The sequence below is a fragment of the Manis javanica genome, chromosome 6 (assembly GCF_040802235.1).
Source record: "Manis javanica isolate MJ-LG chromosome 6, MJ_LKY, whole genome shotgun sequence".
In the NCBI taxonomy this organism is placed as follows: Eukaryota; Metazoa; Chordata; class Mammalia; order Pholidota; family Manidae; genus Manis; species Manis javanica.
The window spans coordinates 7,280,345-7,307,752 of record NC_133161.1 but is presented as its reverse complement, the minus strand read 5'-3'; the positions used below and the strand labels follow the sequence as shown (position 1 = coordinate 7,307,752).

The 27,408-nt window shown below is 40.3% G+C and overlaps 1 protein-coding gene across 1 annotated transcript in view; it reads left to right on the top strand.

The window, feature by feature from the left end:
* The window catches only part of CNTNAP2 (contactin associated protein 2), a 1,951,112-nt gene that overhangs the window by 1,538,142 nt on the left and 385,562 nt on the right, over positions 1-27,408 (top strand). Inside the window, exon 14 of the mRNA XM_073239854.1 lies at positions 26,840-26,996. Coding sequence (XP_073095955.1) covers positions 26,840-26,996 — 157 coding nt within the window. The remainder of the gene's footprint in view (positions 1-26,839; positions 26,997-27,408) is intronic.

Sequence of the window (27,408 nt, the reverse complement as noted above, 5' to 3'; positions counted from 1 at the left end):
AGAGGAGACAGACTCTGGCTCACCCACCTCCTCTAAGGATGGGGTCTCTTTAACAAGACCCCCCCCCCTTTGCATAGAGCTAACAGAATTTCCTCCTACCCCCCAACTTATTATTTGATCCCAGACAAGAAAGTAAGGAGGCTTGACAGCACAGCCGTACTCTTAGCTGAGCTTGCAAAGAGGATGTTTGGAGCAATTATGGCCTCTGGCCATGCAGGCACTCTGAGTAAGACTTGCGACATGAGCTGTTTGTGAACAGTTGTGATCATCTATTGTAAAGAAAATCACACTCATTTAAGAGGAAAAGAACATAAAAATGTTTTGGTTATCTGTTGAAAGAATTTCCTGGACATTTTAAATATGCTTTTCTTAAACTGAGATATAATTGGCATATAACATATTAGTTTCAGATGCACAACATGATTCAATATTTGTATATATTGTGAAATGGTCATCAGTGTCTAGCTGATGTCGGTCACCATACAGATTATTGTTGCTGTGATGAGAAAGTTTAAGATCTTATCTTAGCTACCTTCAAGTAGGCAATACAGAATTTTAACTACAGCCACCATGCCGTACATTACATCTCCAGGACTTATTTTGCATCTTTGACCCCCTTCACCATTTCTCCCCTCCCCTCACCCCCAACTCTGGCAGCTCCCAATGGTCTCTGTATCTAGGAACTTGTTTTTTCTTTTCTTTTTTTTTTTTTTTTAAGATCACAGCTATAAGTGAGATCGCATGTATTTGTCTTTCTCAGTGTTATTTCACTTAGTGACCCTCAAGGTCAATCCATGTCGTTGCAAATGGCAAGATTTCATTCTTTATATGGTTGAAAAATATGAATAATAGTCCCGTGCATATGCATATATATGTATTTTTTCTCTTTTATCTGTTCATCCATTGATGGACACTTAGGTTGTATCCATATCTTGGCTCTTGGAAATAACACTGTAATCAACATAGGAGTGAACATAGCTTTTTGTTTTAGTGTTTTTGGTTCCTTCTAATGAATGCGCAGAAATGGAATTTCTGGATCATAATGAAGTTCTACTTTTAATTTTTTTGAGGAAACTCCATCCTGTTTTCCCTGGTGGCTGCACCGACTTACATTCCCAGAGGTGCACAGGGGTTTCCTTTCTCCACAGCCTCACCAGCACTGGCTGTTTCTTGTCTTCTGATAACATCCATTCTAACAGGCCTGAGGTGGTATCTCCGTGGCTCCGATCAGCATTTCCTGATAATCAGTGATGTTGAGCATCTTTCGTGTACCTGTTGCCCACTTGTATGTCTTCTTTGGGAAAATGTCTATTCAGATCTCCTGCCCGTTTTATTTTTTAATCACGTTGATTTTTTCATTTGATTGTTTATCTGAGTTGTATGAATTCTTCATATATTGACTATCAACCCCTTTTCAGATATATGATTTGTAAATATTTTGTTCCATTTTAGGTTGATTTTTTTGTTTGTTATGGTTTCCTTGGCGATGCAGAGCTGTTTAGTTTAATGTAATCCCACTTATTTATTTTCACTTTTGTTCACTTTTCTTTTGGTGTCAAATCCAAACAAATCACCACCAAGACCAGGGGCAAGGAGTTTACTGCCTGTTTTATGGCTTCATATCTTATATTTAGATCTGTAATCAATTTTTGGGTTTATTTTTGTGTATGGTGCAAGGCAGTGATCTAGTTTTATTCTTTGCCTTGTTTTCCCAACACCATTTATTGAAGAGACTGTCCTTTCCCCACTGTATATTCTTGGCTCCTTTCTCCTAAGTGACTTGACCACCTATGCATGGGCTTATTTCTGGGCTCTTTATTATTTGTCCCAGTACCATATGTTTTGTTATGGTTTGATATAGCTGCCTCCAGTTTTGTCTTTTGGTTTTTTTTTTCAAGATTATTTTGGCTTTTCAGGGTCTTTGTGGTTTCATACAAATGCTAGGGTAGTTCTGTGAAAAATGCCTTTGGAAATTTTATAGAGATAGCACTGAATCTGTAGATTGGGTAGTATGGACATTTTAACAATATTAATTCTTTCAATCTATGAGCACAGAATATCTTCCCATTTATTTGTATCTATTTTAATTTCTTTTATAAATGTCTTACAGTTTTCACAATACAGGTCTTCACCTCCTTGGTTAAATTTATTCCTAGGTTATTTTGCTCATTTTGATATATCTGTAAATGGGATTGTTTTCTTATTTCTCTTTCTCATAGGTTGTTACTCACATATAAATATGCAGCAGATTTTTGTACATTCATTTTGTAGCCTGCAATTTTGCTGAATATATTAGTTCTAACAGTTTTTTTGCTGGTGTCTTTAGGGTTTGGTCTATAAAATATGTGTACTTTTTTTGTTTCTGTTATTTGCATTAAGGGAAGAATGTCAAAGAGATTCAGTGAATTAGTCTAAAGTCCTGCAAGCAAGGGCAGGTTTGAATCATGTGTCTGGCCCTAAGGCCATGGTCCTCCTCCTGCATGGTCCTGTACTTATTCCAGTAAGTTCACGGAGACTTACTGTGCTTGGGCTTTACAAGTGCTTTTTCATGTAGTCATTGCATTTGAACTGTAATATTAACTTCCATCCCACAGTGGAGCATTCTGGGACTTAAAGAACTTGAGTGACAGAAGGTCTGTCGGTTATTTCCTGCCCCGTCCCCTCCTGTCACACCTCTTCTGCTTCAGGCCCCCTCACAACCGAGGCCCTCTCAGCAGGTTCTCAGGGGCCCACTGCGGGATGCAGGCCCCCTTTCTCCAGGTGTTCTCCATTCCTGTGTGGCCCCTCTGCTCATCCTGTCGTCATGCCTGAACTCGTCCCTGTCGTGTCACTCCTCCAGGGCTCCCGTGTGTCCCTGTGACCATCCACGTGCCCTCACCCAGGGGACGTCGCAGCAGAGTATCTCTGGGAGCTGGGCAGCCAAGCCGCCACAGGCCGGCCGCTGTCTCACCTGCCCCGGCCACCTTTGCCTGTCCCCACCCTGTTCTGCAGTCCTCCTTCAGGGCTGGATTTCCTGCTCGGCCTGGGGAAACTGTCTTGACACGTCCCTGTGTGGTTGGGCTTTTTTTCCTGCATTTAAAAATTATTTTACTCACACAAGTGAAAGTGATTTTAATGTCACCACAAGTGGTGGAAAGCTGGTGGCAAAGCCGGGAAGAGAACCCACTCCTACTTTCCCCACCCTACACCCTTCCTATCACAAAGGCCCAAGAAATAGAGAAATCTCCCCATTCTGTGTGTCCCAACTTACTGGAATATTCTGTGAGACGTCACATCGGCTCCTCGGGGAGTTCTTTATTTCTGATGCTGTCATACCACAGCGTCTCTGGATTTTTTTCTCTTCTAAGTATTCATATATCAGATACAACTTTATAATTCTTAGTCTTAACAGCTGATTATATTTTTGAAGCCCACAAGCACCAATTGCAAGGCAAATATAGTCTGACATCATTTCATTATTAATCAGAAGACTACAGAAATGAATAGAAGAGTAAATGTTATTTAATGTATGCTTAAGATTTGATGTTCTTATTCTTGGTTAAATTGTGAAGCACATTTACCTTTATCTAGGAATCTAAAAATTCACCATCTACCTTCTAAGGGTGGAGGGCGGACTTTATGATGTGCTCTTCCAATGAGGAAATGTCGTAATAGATTCCTAGAAGTATTCGTATTTTTGGCTGTGACATTTCTAGTTCCAATTGCGCGTGCATTCATCTTCACAAAATTATGTAAAAAGAAGAAAAAAGTAAATCTTGATTTATCAGTTATACAATGAAAGCATTTATAAATTAGCAGAAAAAAGTAAATTTATCCAATAATCACTCTCTTCTTGGCATAGATCCCTTTCTCAATTTATTACAGAATCAGATTCAAGGATAGTTCTCTGTCTCCTCAGTATGTCTGTTAGGTATCCTTCTCATTTGGAATCCAGACTGTAAATACCAAACTACAAAAGAAAAAAGACAAAGTGAAAAAATAATTAAAATACAAATATGCACTATGTGTTAGCAGGTATTGTTTGCACAAAAAAAAAACATTTCCTATCTTTAGATTTATACACAAATAAGAGATAATAGCCAATATATGTGGTAGTCAAAGCCTAAACAGGACAATCAATAAAATAAAAATCTGAGTTTCACATTAGGTCACTAATACTGCTACTTGGTTATGCATACTGTCATACATAATAAACGATAACATCTTAAGTCTATCCCAATTGATAGGAATTCCTGTTCCAAAGTGAGATCTACATTAAAATTAGTGACACTGACTGGCCCTCATACAACTAAAGTACCCTACGCACAAACCTTTGTTAAAATGAAAGACTGTGGAGTATTCTTCCCATAGCTTAGGAACTGACTAAGAAGCATGTGAAGCAGGAAGGCGCCCCTTGCTGCAAAGGCTTCTCTTCTGGATGCTTCCGGTTAATAGACTCAGGGGAAGAACAAACCAAAGTAAGTAATCAAACAAAAATGCTGACGATAATCTCTGCTCCCGCAACTGGGGCAGCTTTACCTTCTCGGGGGTTGGCGGCATCCCTTTCCGGAAGGTGACCCGCCTTCAGAAGCACACTGAAGTGGTAACACAATTAAGAATAATTGCCAGTGAAAAAAAATGTGGAGTTTGGAGGGTCAGGAATGAAGCTCCAGGGTCCCAAGTGGGGCTAAGTTTCACCACAGTTACGTCACGGCGTATCACGTGGTCGTATCACTGCAGAACAGAGAATGATTCCACTTACTGTGTCCACACTAGACCTAACCAGACTCCATCTTGTAGGCGAGAATACAAGAAAATCCCAGCAACCTGGGAGAGCTTGCTCCGCCCTGTGTTCTCCATTCTGTTGCTGCGGCCGTCCCTTCCCACCTGCTCGCACGGCATTGCTTCTCTTTCTGTCACTTTCGTTTGGTGTCTGCTTTGTCTAATTGCTGCTGAAGCGTGTTGTGCTCTTTCCTTATTCTTTGTCTTCCTTCCTTTACTGCTTCTTTTGTCATTGCTGTTGTGCAGAGATTTATGCTTCTTTTCATTTCAAAAGCAGGTTAGAAGAACATTTGTATTTATGTCTCTCAAAGTCAAAATGATTTTACTTGTATGTGAACATCAGTTTACGTGTGTGTGTGTGTGTGTGTGTGTGTGTGTGTGTGTGTGTGTGTGTGTGTATCCCACCACAGAGGGGGCAAAAGCCATTTTCCCCGTAATAGAACAAGAAAGGAATTAAGCATTCTTACTTCAGTAACCATGCCAGGTAATGGATAAAGTTTCTAAACTTAGTTGTTACTTGCTTTATCAAATCTTGGAATGAAACTCTAAAATAAAATCTGGCATTCCATCCTTTGCCTCTATAATTGCAGTTTTTTAAAATAGCAGCTGTTGTTGCTGACATTCCCTGGCTTTGTTCTATTAAGTCATGAGGTAAAACCATACCTTCTCTAAAATGGAGAAGGTAGGGCACTTATTGCTCATATCAAGTTTAGCTGGTTGGTGCCCGCCAGCCTGAAATCGCCCGGAACACACCAGAGGAAGTTAGGCTTCTGAGCTGCTGCGGCCAAGGCCAGTCCACCCCATGAGGACCAGGGGGCAGCTCAGCAGGAGAAGGGGAAAGGGGCCACTGTAGGACTGGGGCTGGTGGGGGATGATTTGGGGCAGAGTTTACAGAAGTGAAGATGCGTTTGGATGGGCGCTTCTGGGAAGCGGACACAGTCTGATGGTTGAGTATCTGAATACCTTTTTCCTGAGAGGCAGAAGGAGCGCGCAGGGGGTTGCCTTCGTTGGGGAAGCAGCAGTAACCATGCTCATTAGCCAGAAGAGGGAGCTGTTTGGCCACTTTTGTGGGTCCGCAAGGTTCTTTGCCCTTCGTTGGTGAATCCTCACCTTTTTTGGTCCGATTTCCGCCAAGGTCATGGAGTGACCTGTTTGATTCTTGCTGGTGTTCTATGGAGGTTTGCTTTTTCCGCAGCCTCGCTGTCACTCGCAGGCTGCCAGCTGTCAGAGGCTATTTATTTTTCTTTCTTTCTCAGGTCCCAGAGTAAATGAAAAGTCATCAGTCAGTTCCATGTATAAGAGCCTGTGTGCTCAGTACTAAGCTAAATGTTAAGAACACCATATGGAGAAATGCTCATTAATAAAGCACCAAGAACAAAAAGTAATGTAAAAGCATAAAAGAACTAGAGAATACTTAACCAAGATTTGAAACCAAAGTGAATATTCCATCCCTCATCAATCTTTCGCTATAGAAAGTTCTAAGTAAAAAGTTTTGGTGAAAACTATTTTTTCATAGCTAGAAGAAATTACAGTCTAAAAATTTATTTTTATAAATAATACACTTAATTTTACCCTCTCCGACCTATGCACAAGAAGACATTTTGTTATTTGAACAGTTGACAAAGGTGCTTTTTTTTTTTTTACCTACTGACAAATTAAAGATATTAACTGGTATGTTGGGGTTTTTTTCTTGTGTTAACAGCTGAAAATTATAAGGTCTTTGATTTTGTATGTATAGTGCCTTTACTCATTAAAGATAGTAAATCATTAGAAGAATTTAAATGTGAGAAGAGAATTCTAAATTGCAGAATGATACGAGAGGCCCACCCCAGCATCTGGCGGCTGCCTAAATACTACCACTTTTCGCAGCACATCAGGAAATGCGAGGGCACAGCCCTAGTGAAAGCTGGGTTCAGAGGGAGCCTTGGTTTCCGCCTGCATTGTTCATTAACACTAAGCTTTCTTACACTAAGTCTTTTTCACGAGACTGAGGGTGGGCTCAGCAGTCTGTTGATGCCACTTGCAGCTTTGGCAGCAGCATTCCCTAGCCATCGTGTAGGTCTCTTTTTCGGTGGGAAGTTTAGGGTTTTTCTATTTTGTTTTAGTCGGTGACACTTGGTATTCTCTCTTTTTTTTAAAAAAAAGGATTTCTAACAAAGATATTTTGAGGAAAATGAACCACTTTTAGGTTTCAAAATCATAGCAAAAAAATAACGCAAATGCCCATCAATTGGTGAATAAATAAGCAAAGATGGTATGTCCATCTAAAGGAGTACACTCAGCCACACAAGGTGCACAGATCCGCACTGCAGTGCGGGGAACCTCGGGAACATTCCAAGTGAGAAACGCCACACACAAAATTGCTTATTTAATTCCGTCTGCATGAAATGTTCAAAAATGGCCGGTTTATAGAGACAGAAAGCAGACCAGTGGTTGCCTGAGGCCGAGCACATGGGCAGCAGGGATTGGCTGCAAATGGGCCCAATGAATTTAGGAGGTGATGGAAATGTTCAGAAACTGGACTGTGGTGATGGTTACACAGATCTATAAATGTACTGTGAATCATTGACCTGTACACTTAAAATGGGTTGATCTTAGGATCTATAAATTATATTTCATTAAATTATACTTAAATTTTTTTTTGAGTCATGGCATCTGAGTATATGCATGACATATTTTTGTGCTTCTGTTCTCTTTTTTATACTTTCTGCTTTTTACCAAAATATAAGATGTATATGTGCATACATACAAACATTATTTATGCATATACACAGTGCAGTTCATTGCATGATATACATTAATTTTAAGAGTAGAGCCCAATAAATTTTCTCATAGACATCCATATGTGCCAGCTACCCAGTTCAAGCTGTGAAACATCTCCAGCGTGCCACAGGATCCCTCATGCGCCTTCCCAGTCTGTACCCCAGAATTGACCACTATTCTGACTTCTGTTCTATGAATTAGTTTTGCCTGTTCTTAAAATGCACAAAAATGGAAACATGCTGTGTGTACCCCTTTGTGTCTGTCCCGTTTCACGAAGCGTAATATCTAACGAGGTCCATTCATGCATGAAGTGCTCTTTATTGATTTGTAGAATTTCATTTTATTAATGGGCCTCACCTTCTTATTGATGGACATTAAAATCATTCCTAGTTTAGGGCTACTATGAATGAAGTCACTATGAAAAATTTTTGTGCATATCTTTTGGGGACCTAGATATTCATTCTCCCTCAATATATACCTGAGTGGAATATTTGTACCCATAGGACTTTGGGTAGATACCACCAATAGTTTTCCCAAGTGGATGGATCCATTTGCACTCCTGTAAGCAATGGATGAGAATTTCAGTTCCTCTACATCCTCACCAACAGTCAGCATGGGTAGTATTTTTAATATTACGCATTCTAGTGGAAGTACAATGGTATATACCTGTGCTTATAGTTTGCACTTACCCAGTGAGTACTGAGGCTGAGTACATTTCCATGGGCTTCTTGGCCATGTACATATTATCTCTAGTGAGGTACCTGCTTGAACATTTGCCTGTTTTTTAATTGGGTTGTTTGTCTTTCTCTTAATGATCTATGGGAGTTTTTAATATATTCTAGAGAGTCCTATGCCAAATGCATATATTAGAGATAAGTTTTCATAGTCTGTGGCTTGCATTTTTCACTTGCTAAATGATGACTTTTGATAGAAATTCTTAATTTTGAGGAAATTTATCCATTTTTTTGTTTTTATTCTTAAAGGAAAATTTATGAATTAGTAAATTTATCGAGCTGTGTAACTATCACCATGATCTAGTTCTCTTTTAATGCTGCTTAGAAAATCTTTGTCCATCCCAAAAATTCTCATTGGAAATTTCTCATTGGAAAATTATCATTCTTGGTGTTTCTTCTTGACATGGTAAAAGCTTCTGCTTATCCCAGACATAAATTTTATGAATGCCTCTTTGTAACAACTATCACCTGACTGCTCTATCTGACTGTTCCAGTAGCTCTTATATGATGTTTGAGAGCCTAGACTTAGGAATCAGTCCAGTCCCTGCTGTGCCATTTCCTGAGCCTTTCTGGGCCTCAGTGACCTCATCTGTCAAATGGAGATAATAACATATAACTCCCAAGCTGTTTCTTAAAGATGCGTGAGATAATGTTTGTACAGCCCTTACAACAGAGCTGGAAGTAGTAAAGAGTCGATCAATATTCATTATCATTGTTATTTTATCTTCAAATCAAGTTCAATATCATGTTGATTCTTGTTATCTAGCACCTAACAGAGTAGTTCTTTCTCTCAAGCTACCCACAAGCCAGTTGCCCTTGTGTATAATTTGTTTTAATCATTTGGTAGTAATTTGATCTTTTAAAGATGTCTTTGTATTCCTTGAAAGGAAATTAATATTTGTTATTTGTCCAAATATATAGTGACTTTCAGTTTTTTCTGAAAAATTCTTAAGTTTATTTTTCATAAACTTTGTCTATCCAGCAAATACTTTAAGTTAGAGATAATTAATTCAAGTATAATGAGGTAAACTTAGCCCATTATTGTACATTCTAATATTTCTTTACTTCTTATGGGAAGATAAGACTATTTTAGATTTTTTAATCACTCTGATTTCAAACTGGAAAGAATAAGGTGGTGTAGGTTAAATTGTTGTGAGAATATACATATTAGATAGTTTTCCTTCAAGTCTGATGTTGACAGGCCATAATACTACTGAACAAATTCTTACCAACCTGACGTTGCTGGGCTCAGTTTCAATGTTCATTTAATGTTACTGCCAGCAGCTTTCTTCTGACAAGGCTCAATCAGGGTATTACCTAATATCCTTGCAAATTGCCTTCTGGATGGGCTTAGTACCCTTGGCATCCACTCTGGTTTTCACAGGATCACACACCTGTGTTGGATTGTTGCTAACTTTAGTTGTTATTGAAAATACCCTCTCTTTTGTCCACACTGATCTAGGAAGCAGTCATTTTACAGTCTTTAGAAATTCACCCTAATACAATGTCTGGTACAATTCTGAATCTGGTCAATTTTAGGTGCTTTCAACTTGCAAAATAGTAAATTGATATACTCAGGGTTTTCTAACAGCTTCTTTCCCAGAGTGAATGACACTCCTGGGACCTAGGTTCCAAGTGAGAAAACCAGGCCTCTGACATTGCCCAGAGGAACTGCCATCTGGACTCTGAGCTCTGACAAGGAAGGCGTCATCCACGCCGGGCTGGCGTGGACTCAGAGTCCCAGGGCAGCCCCTTCTCAGGGCAAAGGGAAGTCACCCAGAGAAGGTTTGCTGTGACTCTACCAGGTGCCACTCAGATATGACAAACTTGCCTTCCTATTTTTGTTATGGCTTACAAATTCTGGAGAAAGATGGAACGTTTTTTTAAATACGTGCTCATCCAAAGGTCAAAACAATTTTAAACAGGGCAGGCATGGTCCTGCAATAAAAATGCTGCAGTCTAGCTGGGCAGTAAGTCTGGGCAGGGGCTGAGAGAAGCGTTATGTTTACCTCTGTGGAAAGGGCACTTTAATCAAAAGGCTGATGGCAAGATGAGCTTTGAATTTGTTGTTCTATTTTTCCTGCATCTGCATGAAATTGTGTCTTTGAAACCGTATATTACTGAGATGAGTGATACCAGGAGATGTACCTGGTGCCCTAATGGCCCGCGTGCAGGCTGGGAAAGGCTTCCTAAAGCCTTTGATGATGAGCCAGGCTTTAACAGAACAGTGCTTCACCCCCTGCACGTGGGTTATGCCATCTGTCTCTGCCATGTCCTAGGAACCTGTCAAGGTATGGACTTTATCATCCACTACTCTAACCTGAAGAGATATGGAGAATGAAGGTCAGAGCCCGGGATGTCCTGTGTCCCCACAGGTGAATGAAAAGTTTAATAGAAAACTATTGATGTAACAAATATATGCAGTGACCCTTTTTGTGTTTAAACTAAGGTTTGCCTGCCTTTGTAAATATAACAGACTGCATTCAACTTTACATTTATTTCTTATTTTGGTAAAGTGGTCTATCTTCTGGTCATGATTCTGAACACTGATAATAACTGAACAGCATGATAGATGCAGCAGGTGTAGCGTTCTCAGCTGAACTGCTACAGACTGTTGGGTGTCCCAGGGTCTCCCAGAATATAGGGAATCTGGTGTGGCCTGGGACATGGGAGCCCCTTCTCTGCAGACCAGTTAGTCTCCCCCAGCCTGGTGAGTGGGCTCCCCACTCTGGCCCCACAGACACAGCCTATGACAAACTGTGGAAACAAGTCCCTGATTTACCATGTTTTGGTAAAAGTCAGAATATGACACAAGTCAATTATTAAGCTTCCTGAAAAGCTAGATTCAGAATTAACATTTGATTCTAGTGCCATGAAGAATAGAATAAGGATATGATACTAAGTCAATATATGATACAAGGTTTGCTAATGGACAAAGGCTGATGGACAAACACAGTTATGAATACCAGTATAGGCTGCAAATCCGTGCGAAGAGACAGGTACACATGTGGCATAATTGCTGTAACTTTTCAGGGAGAAATTGCAGTGTTTCTGGGATCACCTGAAGCCAGGAGAAACTATGGTTTATTAAATAAAATTGCCCGAGGTGAGATCAACTCTCAACTGATAGAGCATAGAATAGTGAAAGGAAAACCAAGCCAGTCACCCAAATCCAGAATATGTATATGATTTTTTATTTTTCCTCTTTTCTTTTTTTTTATTTGTTTAGATAGGAAAAATGGGAATAGAAATAAAAACTTACATGCATATACTTGGAGATATTTATTGAGCACCTACTGTGGACAAGTACTATTTATCAGTAAAAGAAACAAACACTGGGCCTTGATGGATCTTAAACTCCAGCATGTGGTCAGGGGCCGGAGAGAGCAGAAAGTTAACAGTGGACAAACTGTGTGTCGTGTATCTGGCAGTAATAAATGCTAAGAAGTCAAGAGTGCAGGACAGGGGATGGTAAAGGAAACTATGAAGCTGCATTAGGTAGCTTATTAAGAAAAAGCCACCCTAATGCATGACACTTGAGCAGCATCTGAGGATGGCAAGTGAGGTGGGAGAGTTAGGGGGAAAGGGTTCCAGGTGGAGCAGAGAGCACCCGCAGAGGCCCCGGGGGAAGCATGCTGGGTTTTTGAGGAACAGCGGGGCCAGAGTGTCTGGAACAAGGGGAAAGGGGGAGCAGGGGGGAGCACGTGAAATTAGAGGGGGGAGTAGATAGGCAGGGGTGCAAATCGCAGGGGACACAATAAGGACTCCACTTTTGTTCATAGTGGGGCAGGCAGCCAGCACAGGGTGAGCAAAGGCTTGGCACCCTCTGACTACCCCAGTCATTCCACTCTAGAGGTACCGAGCTGGCACAAGGGAACCATGCATTCAGTCATACTGGCTCAGCCATTGGTCATTTGGCCCCAGCAGCTGTGCAGCTGTCCATTCAGAGTCTTGGAGCATCCCCAAGATGAACCAGTTTGAGGGAAATGCAGAGACATGACAGCCACAGCCCAGACTGGAAGACACATGCTCGAACAAGGAAAAGAGCCACTGACAAGTGACATGGAAGGGGGAAGCAGTGGCTGCATGGGGACCCTTCAGAAGCGGTCCCTCACAGCAGAGCCCTCTGTGATAGAATCATCCATGCAGTCTACCCCAGCCCAAACAGGGCTGTGAGCAGCTAAGAACATAGTGCTCATTTCAGTATGTCACTGTATGTCCCCTGCACCTAGCACATAATAGGTCATCAACAAATTTTTTGTGTGTCTTGAAATATAGTTCACATCACTTAGTATGGTTTCGGTGGGGGGGACAGAATAGAGCAGGTGCTGGAAAGATTTCCAGAGAAGGTGACCCTGATCTTGAGATGCCCATAGAGACATGGCTGTGGGGTCAGTGAGCCCAGACGTGGGAACATGGGGACAGGTGGAGAACTCAGGGAACTGGAACCACTTCTATGTGTCAGGAAATCAGGATGCATAGCAGCAGGAGTTAAGGCTCCACCAGGAAGCAGAAACCTCATTATACAGGGTATGGGGTGAGATTTGATATTGAGACAGCAAAGAGCCACTGAATAACCCTCATTAGTTTTGTGAAAACCCCCTGGCATAGTGAGATCATGTGTTCAAGGAGGCACATCTGGAGGAAGGAGACAAAGAAGGATGGTCCACCTTAAAGGGAAGAAAGAGGCCAGGAGATGTGCTGTCATGGGGAGGAAGCTGAACCAGAGCAACAGGCAGGGGCCCAGGAGATGCCGAGGAGGAGGAGGGATGGAGTGAGTGAGTGAGGAGGGGAAACGTGTAGTGACCTGATTTCCATCGAAAGATGCGGAGTAATGAATGGGAAGCAGGGCTGGAGAAAAGCCCTGTGTTCTGCTTGGGCATATGGTGTCGACTTAGATTGAACACTCAGCCGTAGATGCATACCCCCTTCGGAGCTTTATGTAATATCAACAGGCAAAAATAGTTGCCGTGTGTAAGTTCAGCAAATACTGCTTCAAACTAAGAGCAGGGGATATAGCCGTCACGAGATGACATTGCCATTTCTCTCACAGAGCTTACATTGAATCCGAGGAGGCAAACAGTAAACCAGTGAGGAAATGACTTAATTACAGACAGTGATAAATAGTATCATTAAATGAAACAGGGTGTTCTTTAAATTTTGGACATCATCTCCGAGGAAGTGACACTTACACTGAAGCCTGAGGAAGACCAAGCCTGACCAGGGAGAGGTGACCAGCTCCAGCTGAAGGCAGCAGCAAGGACCCAAGCCCTGAAATGAGTCAGAGGTTAGCAGCACGGGAGGCGTGTATTCTTAACAAAAAGGGGTCCAATGTATTGAGGCAGGTTAAAAAGGAAATTAACAGTTAAAGCCGGAGAGGCAGGCAGCTTCCTTCAGTTTTGGAGTTTACTTGCTAATAGGCATCTTAATAAAAGTGTTTATACAGAGCTCCAAGGCAACAGTAACCAAAAAGTGTACCTGAATATTGTATAATTTGTTACATTCATTGTAATCAAGCTGATATCCGTGGCTTTGCCGGAAAAAAAAGTGACTAATTGACATAATATGAAGGTCTTTGAAGAACATCATTTAATATCAACAGGTTAATCAGCAGGCGAATAAACTCGGTTTTGGTTAAATACTTACAAGGAAAAATATTCTGTGCTTTGGTGTTCAATTCTTTTGTTGTCAGGGGGAAAAGCATAAGGGCCACTTTTAGAGGTTTCATTGTTTAAATAAGTATCCCTTTTATCCACTTGAAAAATCTGACACTTATTATTATTGAATTTCTTGTCATCTCAACTGCTCTTCTGTGAGATTGGAGGACTCTGAATTTGTGCCACTTTAATTAACCGTTTTGCCATCTAGAAAGGCTTCCTCAATCTTAGTTCCCTGGGACAAGCGCCAGGTGATGGAGAGAAAATGTGTGACTCTGCTGGTTTGGTGTCCCATGAGTAAGGGGGTTCCGCCTGCACTGTACAGCAGGCCTGGTCACATGCTACATAAGCAGGTCTTGCTCTGCTATTACAGGATAGCCGTATCTCTTGGATATGGATAAAGGATAGACATACAACTGTCTTGAGAGTAGTAAATATGATAGGGTTAAAGGTCAAGGAAAATTATTTTAATGTCTTTTTTTCGTCTTTCTTAACTTTTTAAATGGTAGAGAAGACGGGATTCATTCAAAGAGTCTTGGCATTAAGGTTTATCCTTCCCTCTTGTCCTTTTCATGACTCCCCTGGTAATGTCTCCAGCAGAGGGGCTTGGAAGTCACAGACTCAGCCTGAGATGGTCCCCAGGGCAGTGTTTATGTGGGACTGACTCCGGGTCCAGCATGCTGGGAAGTAGTAGTAAGAGTCATAATAGCAGTTGTAGTTATTGATCCGTATCAGTTCAATCATCACAGCTTTCATCTTTTCCTCTTTGTTAATTTCTTTCATTTTTTTTCCACAAATGTGTTCAAGACCCCACTGTCTCATAGAATCTGCACTTTCTCCCTGGCCGTGCTCTCAGCTGCTCTGTCTTTCTCCTCACAGAGCCTTTCCTATTTTGATGGTTCATATTATGTCCTCGTTGCCTTGACCTCTTGAAGGCTGGAGCTCGATCACCTGAGACATGCAACTCCCTTCAGGTGCATCAGCAGCCTCCTAATGCTCAAATCCGCTGATGCTAGCCGAGCTGCACCCTCACCTTTCTGGAACATCTGGTACTTACTTACCTGCGGTGTGCCTAGGACTGTGCTAGAAGCGGGAGGTACAGAATCAGCGTCCAGATGGGGCTTCCTGTCTGTAGGGTGGACGAGCACGTGAAACAATCGCTGCATAGTGTGATGAGTGCAGCGAACTGAGGGCTGCCTGCCCTGAACACAGAGCGGGGAGGACCGTGAGTCACCCTGGGAATGAGACTGAGAGCAGCCTTTCTTCAAAGCACGTTGCTTTGACTCTCTTTCTGCTTTGCAGCCGCCTTTCCTTTTCAGACTTTCCTCATCGCCTGGGTTGTGGGCACACGGGGAGACGAGGACTCCGCGGGGCGCTCACCCCGTTCTGTGGCTGGTGCTGCTCCAAGGTTCCACCAGCACTGTGCGTGACACAGGGCTCCCGTCTCTCTCTCCTGATGTCTGTCTTCTCCTGTGTATCCTCATCTCAATGGCTCTCTCAGCAGGCTTCTCTGCCAGGATGCTGTCTGCATTTAGGGTGGGAGATTTGCCTATTGTATAAGACTACTACACACGTTTCAGGACACTCAACATTCCTGGAGCTGATGCACTAAATGCTTGACAAATGTTTCTAAATCATACCTGAAGGGGTAGAACCAGCCTCTTTGGAGACCCGTTATTGCCTTAAATTCACCTCAAAATCAACTGAACATCTTTCCCCCAACCAACACTTTCCTCTGAAATAGAAATTTCTTTTAACGTTTTCTTATTTGTTTAATGCTAAAAAGTTACTGCCAGTCACTCCATCTGGTCCCCATATCCCATCGATTTCCTCTTACAGTGTATTTAGCTCTGCTTCTTCTGTGTGACATGCCATGTTCATGATACTCCAAGTCTTTATCACCTCATTGCTATGATTTCCAGTCTCCTTTCCCTTATTGCACAAGCTAGAACATCACCTTGGCCATGCCTCTCACTTGCATTAAAATGCACAGTAAGACTTCTAGTAATTGGATTCAGGACAATTAGACAAAATGAAAGCCCTCTCCCCCAAAAATAGCTTTTAAATCCTTTAAATTGCTCATCTTGCATGAAAGGTAAGAGCTTTAGAGGCCTCAAAAGAAGCAAAACCATGGACCAATCACATGAATGACTGCTAATTCCAAAGCTGGCCTAAGGGCTTCTGCCAGTTCCTTGAACCTGGAGCTTCAGTTTCTGTGACTGTATGGGGAAAAAGGGGTCATGCCAAGTGATAAGTTGTATCAAATATCCCTTTATAGAAGACAAAATCCAAGGATCTAGACTCAATGGAAAAAGAACAGCTAAAACTAAAAACCCTGCAAAAGGAGATAGCATAAGAATTTTGACTGTCTAAACCTTGGCTAGGGGTAAAAAGAAAATGAAAGAGATTATGCCTTGAAGTTTTGTAACAAAAAGCCAGTTCTGATGCATATTTACAGGTCAACTTCACACAATTTTCATGGTTGCAAAAAAATTCAAGCTGGAAATATATTCTAAAGAGGTCCCAGCTTGGTAAATACCCCAGGCATCTGATAAAAGCAAATGTAAATTATCTGAGAGAAACACAATTTCAACTGGACCTCAAAGAATTCCCACAGACATATTTTCCAAGGAACATGATCTCAAAGGAAAATACAATCATGTACTATGTTGGAAAACAAAATAGAATAATTGTGAGTGACCAGAAATAACTAATAGCATTTTCAAAATTGCAAAATCTTAAAATACTGAAATTATTGGATCAGGTTATCTTAAGAGGAAATCGATGATATGATTAAGGAAGACACTAGCTGAAATAATGAGTAGCATTTGGAAAAAAAACAAATAAAAATATAACAGATAAAATTAATAGCTTAGTGGTGGAGTTAAACAGCAGTTTCCACCCAGCTGAAGTGAGAAGAGTGAAGTAGAAAATAGATCCTAAAGAAATTTCCCAGAAATCTACCCAGTGAGACAAAGAGTTGTTAAATATGAAAGAGAGAAAAAGAGCAAGGAAATTAGATCAATAGCAGCTAATGGGAGTTCTGGAGAAGACCTATGTTAAGGCACATTAGCTACCAGAACTGAAGAAAACATGCAGATTCTGAGTCAAGAATCACAGTGGATCCAAACAAGTGTGAGCAAAATCCCCAGCTAAAACAGAAAGAAAATACAGATCACCTACAAAAAGAATGGATATTAAACTAACAGTTGACTTCTTGACAATAGAAACCTAAAAACATTGAAATATTTTCAAACTGTTGTGAGAAAATAACCATTGACCTTGAATACACCACCCAAAAAAACTGTCTATTATAGAAAGAGCCAAAATAAGACATTTTCAGACAAACAAAAACAGTATTTGTAGATCAGGAAGATTGAAAAATCATTAAGTATATAGTGCAACTCTAGCCAAAGGAACTTACCACGGGGACGAGAATGTTTGCGGCCACTATGCAGCTGCCAACACACATGGCTGGGACACTGAGGAGCTACATTTGATTTAACTTTAATTAATTTAAATTTAAATAGTTGTATATGGCTATTGGCTACCTATTGGGCAACACAGATAGGATTAAATAGCAAAATTGACAAATGTGAGTTAATGAACGTATGTAGAGCAATTAGAGAAGAAAACATTTTTTTCCAAATATATGGAAAACATTTTCTAATATTAACCACAAACTCGGCTCTTTAAAACAGATCTCAACAAATTTTGAGTCAATGGTATCATGTAGATTCTCTTCTCTGACAATAATCCTATTAAGTTTTTTAAATTGGCTGAAAGGACACTGTTAAAAAAAATCTTAAGGCAAAAATTACAATGAGAAATTTTGAAAGGCACTTCTAAACTGAGTCATGGAAGAATTAATAATCAAAACTAGATAGTACATTTTACCAAATGAAAATGACAACAATACAGTTCAAAACATGAGAGATATTCCTAGAGTGATATTTTTTATATAACTTAGAGCCTTAAATGCATCTTTTAAAAAATGAAGCTGAAAATCAGGCTAAGCATCCATCTGAGCAAATTAGACAAAAGACTAGAATATGTCCAAAGAAAGAAGAATAGATAGATGAAAAAGCAGGAGGTAATGAATGAGTCACAAATTAAACAAACCCAAAGATCAACTAGACTGATTCTTTGAAAAGACGAATCGATAAACTTCTGATGAGTTTAGTCAGAAAAAAAAACACTAGTAAAAATGAAAAGTGGATAAAAATACAACTTCTACCAGTGTATTTAAATGTGTAGATATAATAGACAAATCCATTGAAAAAATAACATAAATGGATATAATAGATATGCAAGATTATAAACTTCTATAAATGGATATGATCTTATCACAATTAAAGATTATAAATAGCAAAACTCCCAAAGAGCAAAGTGAATCCAACAATGTATATAAATATTTATCACAACAAAGTAGATTTTTTTTACAAGTATTGTCATTTTAAAAATCCACAAATGCAATACACATTTAACAGTTAACAGGGGAAGAACATTATCATTTCTTTAGGTGCAGACAAAGCACTAAATAAAATTAAATATCAATTCATGTTTAAAAAAAATCTTCGTAATAAATGGAAGAGAACACCCTCAAGCAAAAGATGAAATATTTTTAAAAAGCAACAGTAATATCACACATAATGGTTAAACATTAGAAGAACTTTCCTTAAAATCAGTAAACACATAAAGAAGACCTTCAATTAGCTTAATATTGAACAGGAGGTCAATATAACCATTGCATTAAGACAGAAAAGAAGATTTAAAGGGATACAGACTGGAAAGGAAGAAATAAACTAGTATTATTCATAAATCACACTGTATGGTTAGGGAAATTAAAAGTATCAATGGATTATTTGAACTTGGTTTAACATATTTTCTGGATACAGTAGTAACATAAAAATTTCAACTGTGTCTCTTTTTGTGCCAGCACAAACTATTAGAGTAATGTAATGTTTAAAAACATACCATTCATGAATAAACCTAACAAATATTTGAAAGACCTTAAGACAGTTATCAAGTTGAGAGATGTTTAAAAGCATCTAAACGGACAGACTTATTACAACAGTAAATAGGATAAGTAGATATCATCAGCATGTGAATTTTCCACCAATTTATTTACTGATTCAAAGTGATTCAAAGACTTGGCTGGATTTTTTTTCTCTTTTTCTTTTTCAATGAGGTGAAATTCATTAAAATAACAGTTAGTGAAAATTTCTCTGGTGTTCAGTGCATTCACAATGTTGTACAACCACTACATCTATCTAGTTTCAAAACCCTGTCATCGTCCCAAAAGGAACCCCACAAAGATTAAGCAGTTGCTACCCATTCCTCCCCATCCCCTGCCATCGGTGACCAGCCGTCTGTATTTTATCCCTTCAGATTTGCCTCCTCTGAATGCAAAGCTGTGAAAAAAGATCAAATTGGATTCCTACATTATAGCATTAACAAGAACTAATTCCAGGAAATTTAAAGAACAAAATGGAAGTGGTAAAGCTTTAAAATCTTTTATAAAAAAGTAGAAAAAAATATCTTTATGATTTCAGGTCAATAAACCATGAAGAAAATGTTAACAAATTCAACTAAAATATAAATTAAGAACGTGTCCTTATTCAAAACCACCATAAAAGTGAAATTTGCATTATTATAATTAAAGGATCATTTTCCTAAGCACTGTCTACACATCAACAAAAAACTTTATTTTCAACTTATTTTTTCATCCATTAAGAAAATAGGCAAAAACATGAACAGAGTTTTTAAAAATAAGGAACTATAAATGAAGAACCAACATGGAAAGGAAACAATCTTTTAAGCCATCAGTGAAGTATATCTAAAACCAAAAAAGCGATACCGCTTGTCATTCACCAGTTGTCAGAAGGTAAGAGCGTAATACCAAGTGTTGTCAAAGATTTTGGTCAACCTGCAATTGTACACGTAGCTTGTAGGACTCTACATTTGTGCAATGGCTTTAGAAAGACAATTTGAAAATGCACAAGCCATATGACCTAACAATTCCACTATAGGATTATTCTCAAAACTCTTACACATTTTTGCAGAGATTGCAAAAGCTGAGACACAGTCCAATATTCATTAATCTTAAAATTAATCAAGTGTGATATACTCAAAAAGCAACATATACCCTATAACAATGATAATGGTTCAAGGCTATTTATTATTCTTTATACATTATATAAACTTACCCATGTATAAATATTGTACATCTCATAAATATTTTAACACTTAAAATTTTTTTAATTTTTAAATATTTTAAAAATTTAACATTTAGAAGATTGTAAATTTGACTCACTATTACTTGAAAACTAAAGTGCAAGTACCATGGAAGTATCCATAACCATTTCTCGAACCATAAATTGTGCTTCTCTACACAGTCCCCACCAGCTAAATGATTAGCCCATAGTTCCCGAAATAAGTCTTATGTTTCCTGGCTTCACGCCATGGCCCAGCCATTCAGGAGATTCTGAAATGCTCATCATCTTCATTCAGGTTTTTCTGGCTCCTACCCTTCCATCAGAGCTGTGGTTAGATCTGACTCCTCATGGGTTATTTCCTCGCTCCTGTCAATCACACCCTTCTCCAAACTACTGCAGGACCTATTGCCTAAACTATTATGACATCCAGTGTGTATTTTTTTTTTCATATTGTGTGTACATCCTATGAGACTTCAAGGCATAAAGCTTTCAAATTGTAAATTACTAAGCAGAAACATCTCTATGATTCAGAAGCTTTAGAAGAGCACAAAAAAGAAGTTTGCACTCCTATCTCCCAAATTGTCTCTCTAGTGCTAAGAAGGTACTTAATTGATATTGTAGCCTGCCATTTCAGTTGCAAAGCAATACTTTGTTCTAATTTGAAGTTATAGTTATTTTTTAATAATAAAACAAGCTGAGATGCATCCATTATCAATCAATAAAAGTCAAGGCACAAAATATTGAGGCATTCACTGTGATAGGCTGGAGTAAGGTATGATTTTATCAAATAAGTATAGTTTTTAATGGAAAATAAAGGGAGCAGCCAGTACTCACACAAGTCATCATCCCCCAGTTAATTCCCTCTTTATTTGTTCTGTAAAGAAGAAAAGAAATATTTAAAATAACTGTCCAGGGTTTACCCAGTGAAAAAGACTAGAAAAATGCATTATTACACTCTACAAACAGCATGTGGTTCCATATAACCACTTTGGTATTATGAATCACATTTGTTCCCTGGGGCCATAGTACAAAGGCATTAACCAGAGGTACTGAGGTCCTAAATGCCAGAAACCTCAACAGACTGAAGCCAAGTTAACTGAAAGTGAGTTGGTATATTCTGTTATCTTTAGTACTGCTCAGAATTATGAACTCCCATCTAATCTGTCACTTCAATTCCATTCAAATTAATAAAATCTAATTCATTTGAGTAGGATTCAAAGTGATTTGGTTCAGCTCAATCAAATTCTGCTTGGAATCAGTCCTTGATTAAAATCTATTGAGTTCAATTCAATAAAATAAATTTAAATATTATGTAGTGAAATTAATTTTTAATTAACATTTCAGTTCAAGTCCATTTTGATCTGAACTTCAATTCTCCATTTCTAAATTTGGTCCCTATTCAAATTAATGAAAGATGGTAAAATCCAGTGTAATTCTGAAAGATGTTCTGTGGGGCTAATCAACTGCATTCATTCTCTTCAGCCCTCAACAAATGATTTAGTGACATTCAATCACAGAGAGAGAAAATGCTCACCTGTAACTACCAAACTGAATGTTTATATTATAACTTCATTCTGCCCATCACTGTTTGCAGAATGAGCTCCACAGAACTGTTCTGGATTCATTCTTTGTTTGGTCTTTACACCGACATAGAACAACATAGAATGAGATGGTTGGGAAACAAAAGAGAGTATTGTTATTCAGTCTAATAAGCTGATTGCACAAAAATGACAGCTTGAGATGATAGGTTTTTCTATGAGAATGACATCCTGTATGATTTTTTAATTTTATTTTTAAAGTTCTTCATCTAAATAGTAAAATACAGGCTTTTGGACTCAGGATCATAGTTATGAAATTGCAAAACAAAAAGTGTTATAATAACTAAATTATTCTGGAAAAAATAATTGGGAATTTTCAATGGAGTTGTTACTGTAGTGAACACCATTACTACTTCTTCCAGAAGACAGAGCCCTGGTCTGGCATCCAGGGGGCCCCCTGCACCATGCCTCTCAGTATTCCATGAACTAAGCCTGCACTGTTATCTCCCACCGTCAGCACCTGGCAGACCTGTCTAATGATAAGGATCACCAGGTCTCAAGATCTTCCTCTTAGATCCTTATGCTATAGATTTCATACTGTACATCAGGGAGTCTGTGTGGTTCACTAGAACCTCAGGTAAATCTTGCCCCAGGTTAGTTGGAAACCGTTCTCTGTACTGACCACCCACCAGAGGGAAAGAACACAGAAGCAGTCACTCCATGACTTCACCTCCCAGCCTTCATCTTCCTGGGGTAATCCTGAGACAAGCGGCCATGGTCCAGTTCTTGGAACTGATTACAGAGGGACACACTGCACATGTCAGAGAAGAGAGGCTGCCTTGGTCAAGTCAGGAACTCTGGACCTGTTCTCCTTTCCAATACCTGGAGACAGTGGCAGCTGTCTGCGTTAGCTTTAGGGCTCTGCAATCCTTGGACTGTGCACATCTCATACTGAAGGGAAAGAGGATTCTGGCCTCTTGATCTTCCACATTATAGGTGGCGGGTATCTGGGGGGCTCTCTAGGAGCTACAGCACCTCCATATTTCCTCTCTGTTGCAGCCCAATCTGGAGCTTACCATAATGTTCACCTTCTTTCTTCTCAAGGCCATTTGCATTGGAAGGGAAGGCTTTCATGGGTCCTGGAATGCTTTACACATTCTGCCTAGATTCCCCCAATTACAGATGTCTTTATTTAGTAAGTATACGATCACCACTGGTACCCTGGCATAGAGTATTGTAATCAGATCAGAGTGGCTGGCGGATATTGATTGAAGAAGTGGAGGAAGAGGGAGCTGGTGGTGCTGGGGTGAGGGTGGGAGGGAGGAGGAAGTGGGGGATTTTCAGAACAGGAGTCACTTCTTTAGAAAGAGGATCCTGCCCTGTAGGGGGCCTCACACAGCCTGACCAAGCAGGACAGCAGAGCAGGGGCCTGGGGAGGGTGGATGGGGGGCTGCCAGCAGGGGGCACCATGCAGAGCCCTGAAGGCAGTTTTCTGCTCCAGTCAGACCTGTTTTTCTTCACTAAAAAGCCCCCTGTGATTCTTTAAGAGAATTTTTAGGTAAGTAGATAGCAGTAGACGTAATAAAACCATGTTTCATCATGCTAAAAATATGCTTTTAAATTTTCATTTTGGAGACTGTGAACCTTTGTGGTATTGTTAATATCCTGTAGAAATGGGTGGAATGGAACTAATTAAATGTCCCAGTGACCATACTGGGTCTTACCTTCTAGTATGCCAGGACATTTATTTAAATATATTATTAAGTTACTTTGTGTAGCCCAGAAATCCCAAAGAGCTTATTTTGAAAATCACAGTTATGTACCACATTTTCATCGAGGTCTCCAGGCATTTGCCCTTGCATTTCTGAAACAGCTTGTTATTGGATAAAATAGCGGAGGCCTATTGGTTCCCCTAAGTCTTGGGAAGCACGTGACTTCTTTCTTCCTTTTCCTGTTTATTCACCTAAACCATAACGAAATCTTCAGCATAATAAAACCTGAGCTTAAGTGAGAACAAACAATGTAGTGATTATATTTAATTAAGTCCATACTGGGCTGTTTTACGACAGTACACCTTACTTTGATACTTTAGCTTCTAGTTAACGTAGAATAGGGTTCATCATCCCCTGATCTTGTTGCAATGATCCCACCGACGCAATATAGTTAACAAGAATCTTATTCCGAGGTTAGAGAAGTTCTTGAACTCTTGGCACTGTGTAATTAAATTACCTCTTTTTCACCACTTCTAATTCTTTTAAAGTCTTTCCATTTTTATTACCTTTAACTGCTTTTCCCCAAAGCCAATTAACAGGTAAACAACAATTTGTGAAACAGAGGTAGCGCTTCATTAGTAGACACTAGAACAAGACAGTTCTTTGCTCAGTGAAAACCGAACCTTTCTCTCCTTACTGAATATAAAATATATGCCAAATTAATAATTTTTTGTTATACTGCTTTGATTTAATCAAATAAGCCAATGCTAATGACAAAGGGTACAATTTGCTTTTCCTGTGGAATATGTTTTTCTTATTGGCACTCTGCTCATAACAGATGTGGAAACAGTGAAGCTAAACATTTTATACTGAACCTAACTTATTTTCCTAGGAAGGAGAACTAAACAGCATCAATTGTCCATCATCCTAACCGAGAACGTTATCTGCGTAAGACTGTCTGGCTTAAAAAACGGGGGTGGGAGGATTGGGAAATCGGGCTGCCCTACCTAGTCGCTAATGTGTCATCTCCACGCACTGAACAAACGCAGTGTCATTGCAGATCATCCCCCAGGCCCCGCCCTGGCGTCTCTGAGGGTCCCTCCCTGCAGGAGCTGAGGGTCTGCCTCGTGAGATTAGCTCAGAGGCTGGATTGCGCGCAGAGTTTAGGCCTCCGACGGGAACGCCCAGGGCCGAAACAGCCGGACAGTGAGGCCGCCTGTCCTCAGTTTCTCATGGTCCCTGCAGAAACAATGACAGTAGCCAAAATTGCTTTTGAGAGAAATAACTGAGCATTAGGCCAAGTTGAAAAAGATACAGTGTGATAAATAGGTATGATAAACAGTCTAGGTCATGTCTGTACATTTTTGGGATCAGCTTGTGGTCTAGAAGGACCCCAGGCTCTTCACCATGGCCCCGTCCCCCTGCGACCTCTTCCTGTGACACGGCCAGAGATGGAATCAACAGACCTGAGGCAGTTTGCTGGCCTGGTTCAGATTATTCTATAGTTTACATAAACTGGATTTTTTGCCTTATTTTTTAAAATTCTTGAATGCATCAAAAGAAAACAAGAGTTTAGTACTGGTCACAGTCCCAACGCTGGGAAGCAGCAAAAGTTGGACACTTTACGGTCTTCCCTGCTGGGAAGAGAAGGCAGAAGCAAACAGCTTGGATGTAAAAAGCAAACTCTGCCCCCTAGAGGCTGGGACGGGGCCACCTAGGCAGAAGGCGGGGTTCGAGAGCGGGTTCTTTCTCCCGGAGAGCTGGTTCTGAAATCTCCCTCTCTACTATTTACCAAAAACAGTCAAATATATGTTTTAAAATTCAAGTGCTGTAAATGATCTTGCAAAGGGAAAACCAGTAACTTTTCCAAATTAAGTCAACACAACTAGGAAATCTAGAAATTTGTAAAGTAGAAAAATACCTGAATAACTGCTCTCAAGTTCATCATTTGCTGATTCATTACATCAAGCCGGAACCTCCCAGTACAATTTCATGACCTCCAAATGCCCACCTTAAAAAAAGCCAGAAAACTAAACTGGGTCATCCTCTTTGACGTTCCCAGGAGCCTCACCTTCCTACCCCGTCACTTACCTTGTGAAGCGTATCGCCATCTCCTCCGTCACCGGAGCGGAAACCTGGGCCAATCCTCCCCACCTCCTGGACCTTCTTCCCACACTGACCCCAACATTCCACCCCAGTTACCCGCCTTCCTGTCTTCCTATTTCCTCTTCCTCTGCATTTCCACCACTATTTAATTATTTCTCTCCTGTATTAACCCCAGAGTGTCACATCTGGCCTTCCTGACTTCATCTCCCAGAAATCTTTCATCTTACTGTAAATCTTTTAAAACACAAATTTGATCATGATAAATCCCTGCTTAAAATCCCTTACTGGTTTTCCATTACTTACAGGATGACGTTCAACCTTCTTAAATTGGGAGGAAATAAACATGGAAAAGCAAGGATAAACCAGTGCAAAAGTCACTTCTTATTTGAACAGAGATTTTCGGTGGCTTGGCCCTCATCTGCGGTCACCACTATTTGCCCGTCCCAGTCACATCTCACCAGCCCTGTTCTTCCGTAGATGCATGTGCGCCTACATGTGTTTTCCATAGAAGCCGCACCTCTGTCTTGCTCCGTTCCACTCCCTCTGCCTGCGAGCCCTTACGTCTCTGCATCCTATCCACCCGGGTGATGCCAGTCCACCTTCCAGACACAGCTCCCTTGTGACTGCCTTTCTCACCCACCTGCCTGTGTGGTCATATTACTTACTCACTGAATTCTCACTCTGTATCTTTTTCTTCCCTTATCTGCTGAGTTTCTTATAATGTTTGTCACATATGGAAACTTAATGAATGTTTGATGATTGGGCAGATGAACAAATACACAAGTGCATATTCAGCCAAATCATAAAGCAAAGTATTTCATATAAAAAGCACCATCTCGGGAGATGCAGAATCAGATTTCTGGTTTGGGAACTAATACGCTGTGTGATTGAAAGGACATCTGAGCCTTTCTAGACCTGAGTTTCCTTACCTGTAAAATCAGGAGGTCACAGTAAGACCACGTTCAGTTCCAATGTGCTATGCTCCCCATGACCATCATTTCAGAAAAAGCATGACTGGCTGTGAACTTAGTTGCATGTTACAGAATCAGTGGGTGGCCTGCGTGCCCTCATTGTGAACGTGCCCCATTGGTGCAGCCAATTTAGAGAAAAGACCCCTAAATTACTGAGCTTGAATGTAAAAGTTTCCTCCATGGAAAGAGGTGTATAACCTGGTGGGAAAACATGACCTTACCATTCACTGTGATATTTTTGATTAAATAGTCCTATTATTGAAGTGCATTTTGTTTGGTCTGTCTGGGAGCCACACTGCCTCTGGAAAAGAGGCCATAAGCATGACTTTGTGGTGACCAGTCCTGTTCCTACCTGAGTGTGCCTTTCCCTTTCTCCTAGATGGAAACCCTTACACCTGGTGGGTTGGCAAAGCCAACGAGAAGCACTACTACTGGGGAGGCTCCGGGCCCGGGATTCAGAAATGCGCCTGTGGCATCGAGCGCAACTGCACGGACCCCAAGTATTACTGCAACTGCGACGCGGATTACAAGCAGTGGTGAGTGCCCAGGTGCACCCCCGGGTGCCTGTAGAGCAAGCCAGTTAGAAAGGGGAGAATGTTTGAGAAGTGCTGAATAATGAGATAATAGCTTGTAAAGGTTTGGAACTAACTCAGTTGACAAATGTCAGGAAATCACTGAAAAATATAAAAGCAAAAAGGGGTCAGTGCTACAAGGGCGTGCATTTGGACGTAGGTGGACACATAATTGGTGTGCTCCTCTGTTATTCAGAGAGGAAAGTATGAGCCACATATTAGTGATTTGCATTCTAATTTTCCCTGTAACAATAGCGTGTGGACCACCCACCTAGAGCGGTCCTGTGTGGGTGCCTCCCCACCTGCGTGTTCACTTTGAGTTGCCAGATGAGAAAAAAAGAGAGAGGGAGGGAAAAGGAGAGGATTGTTCTTCATG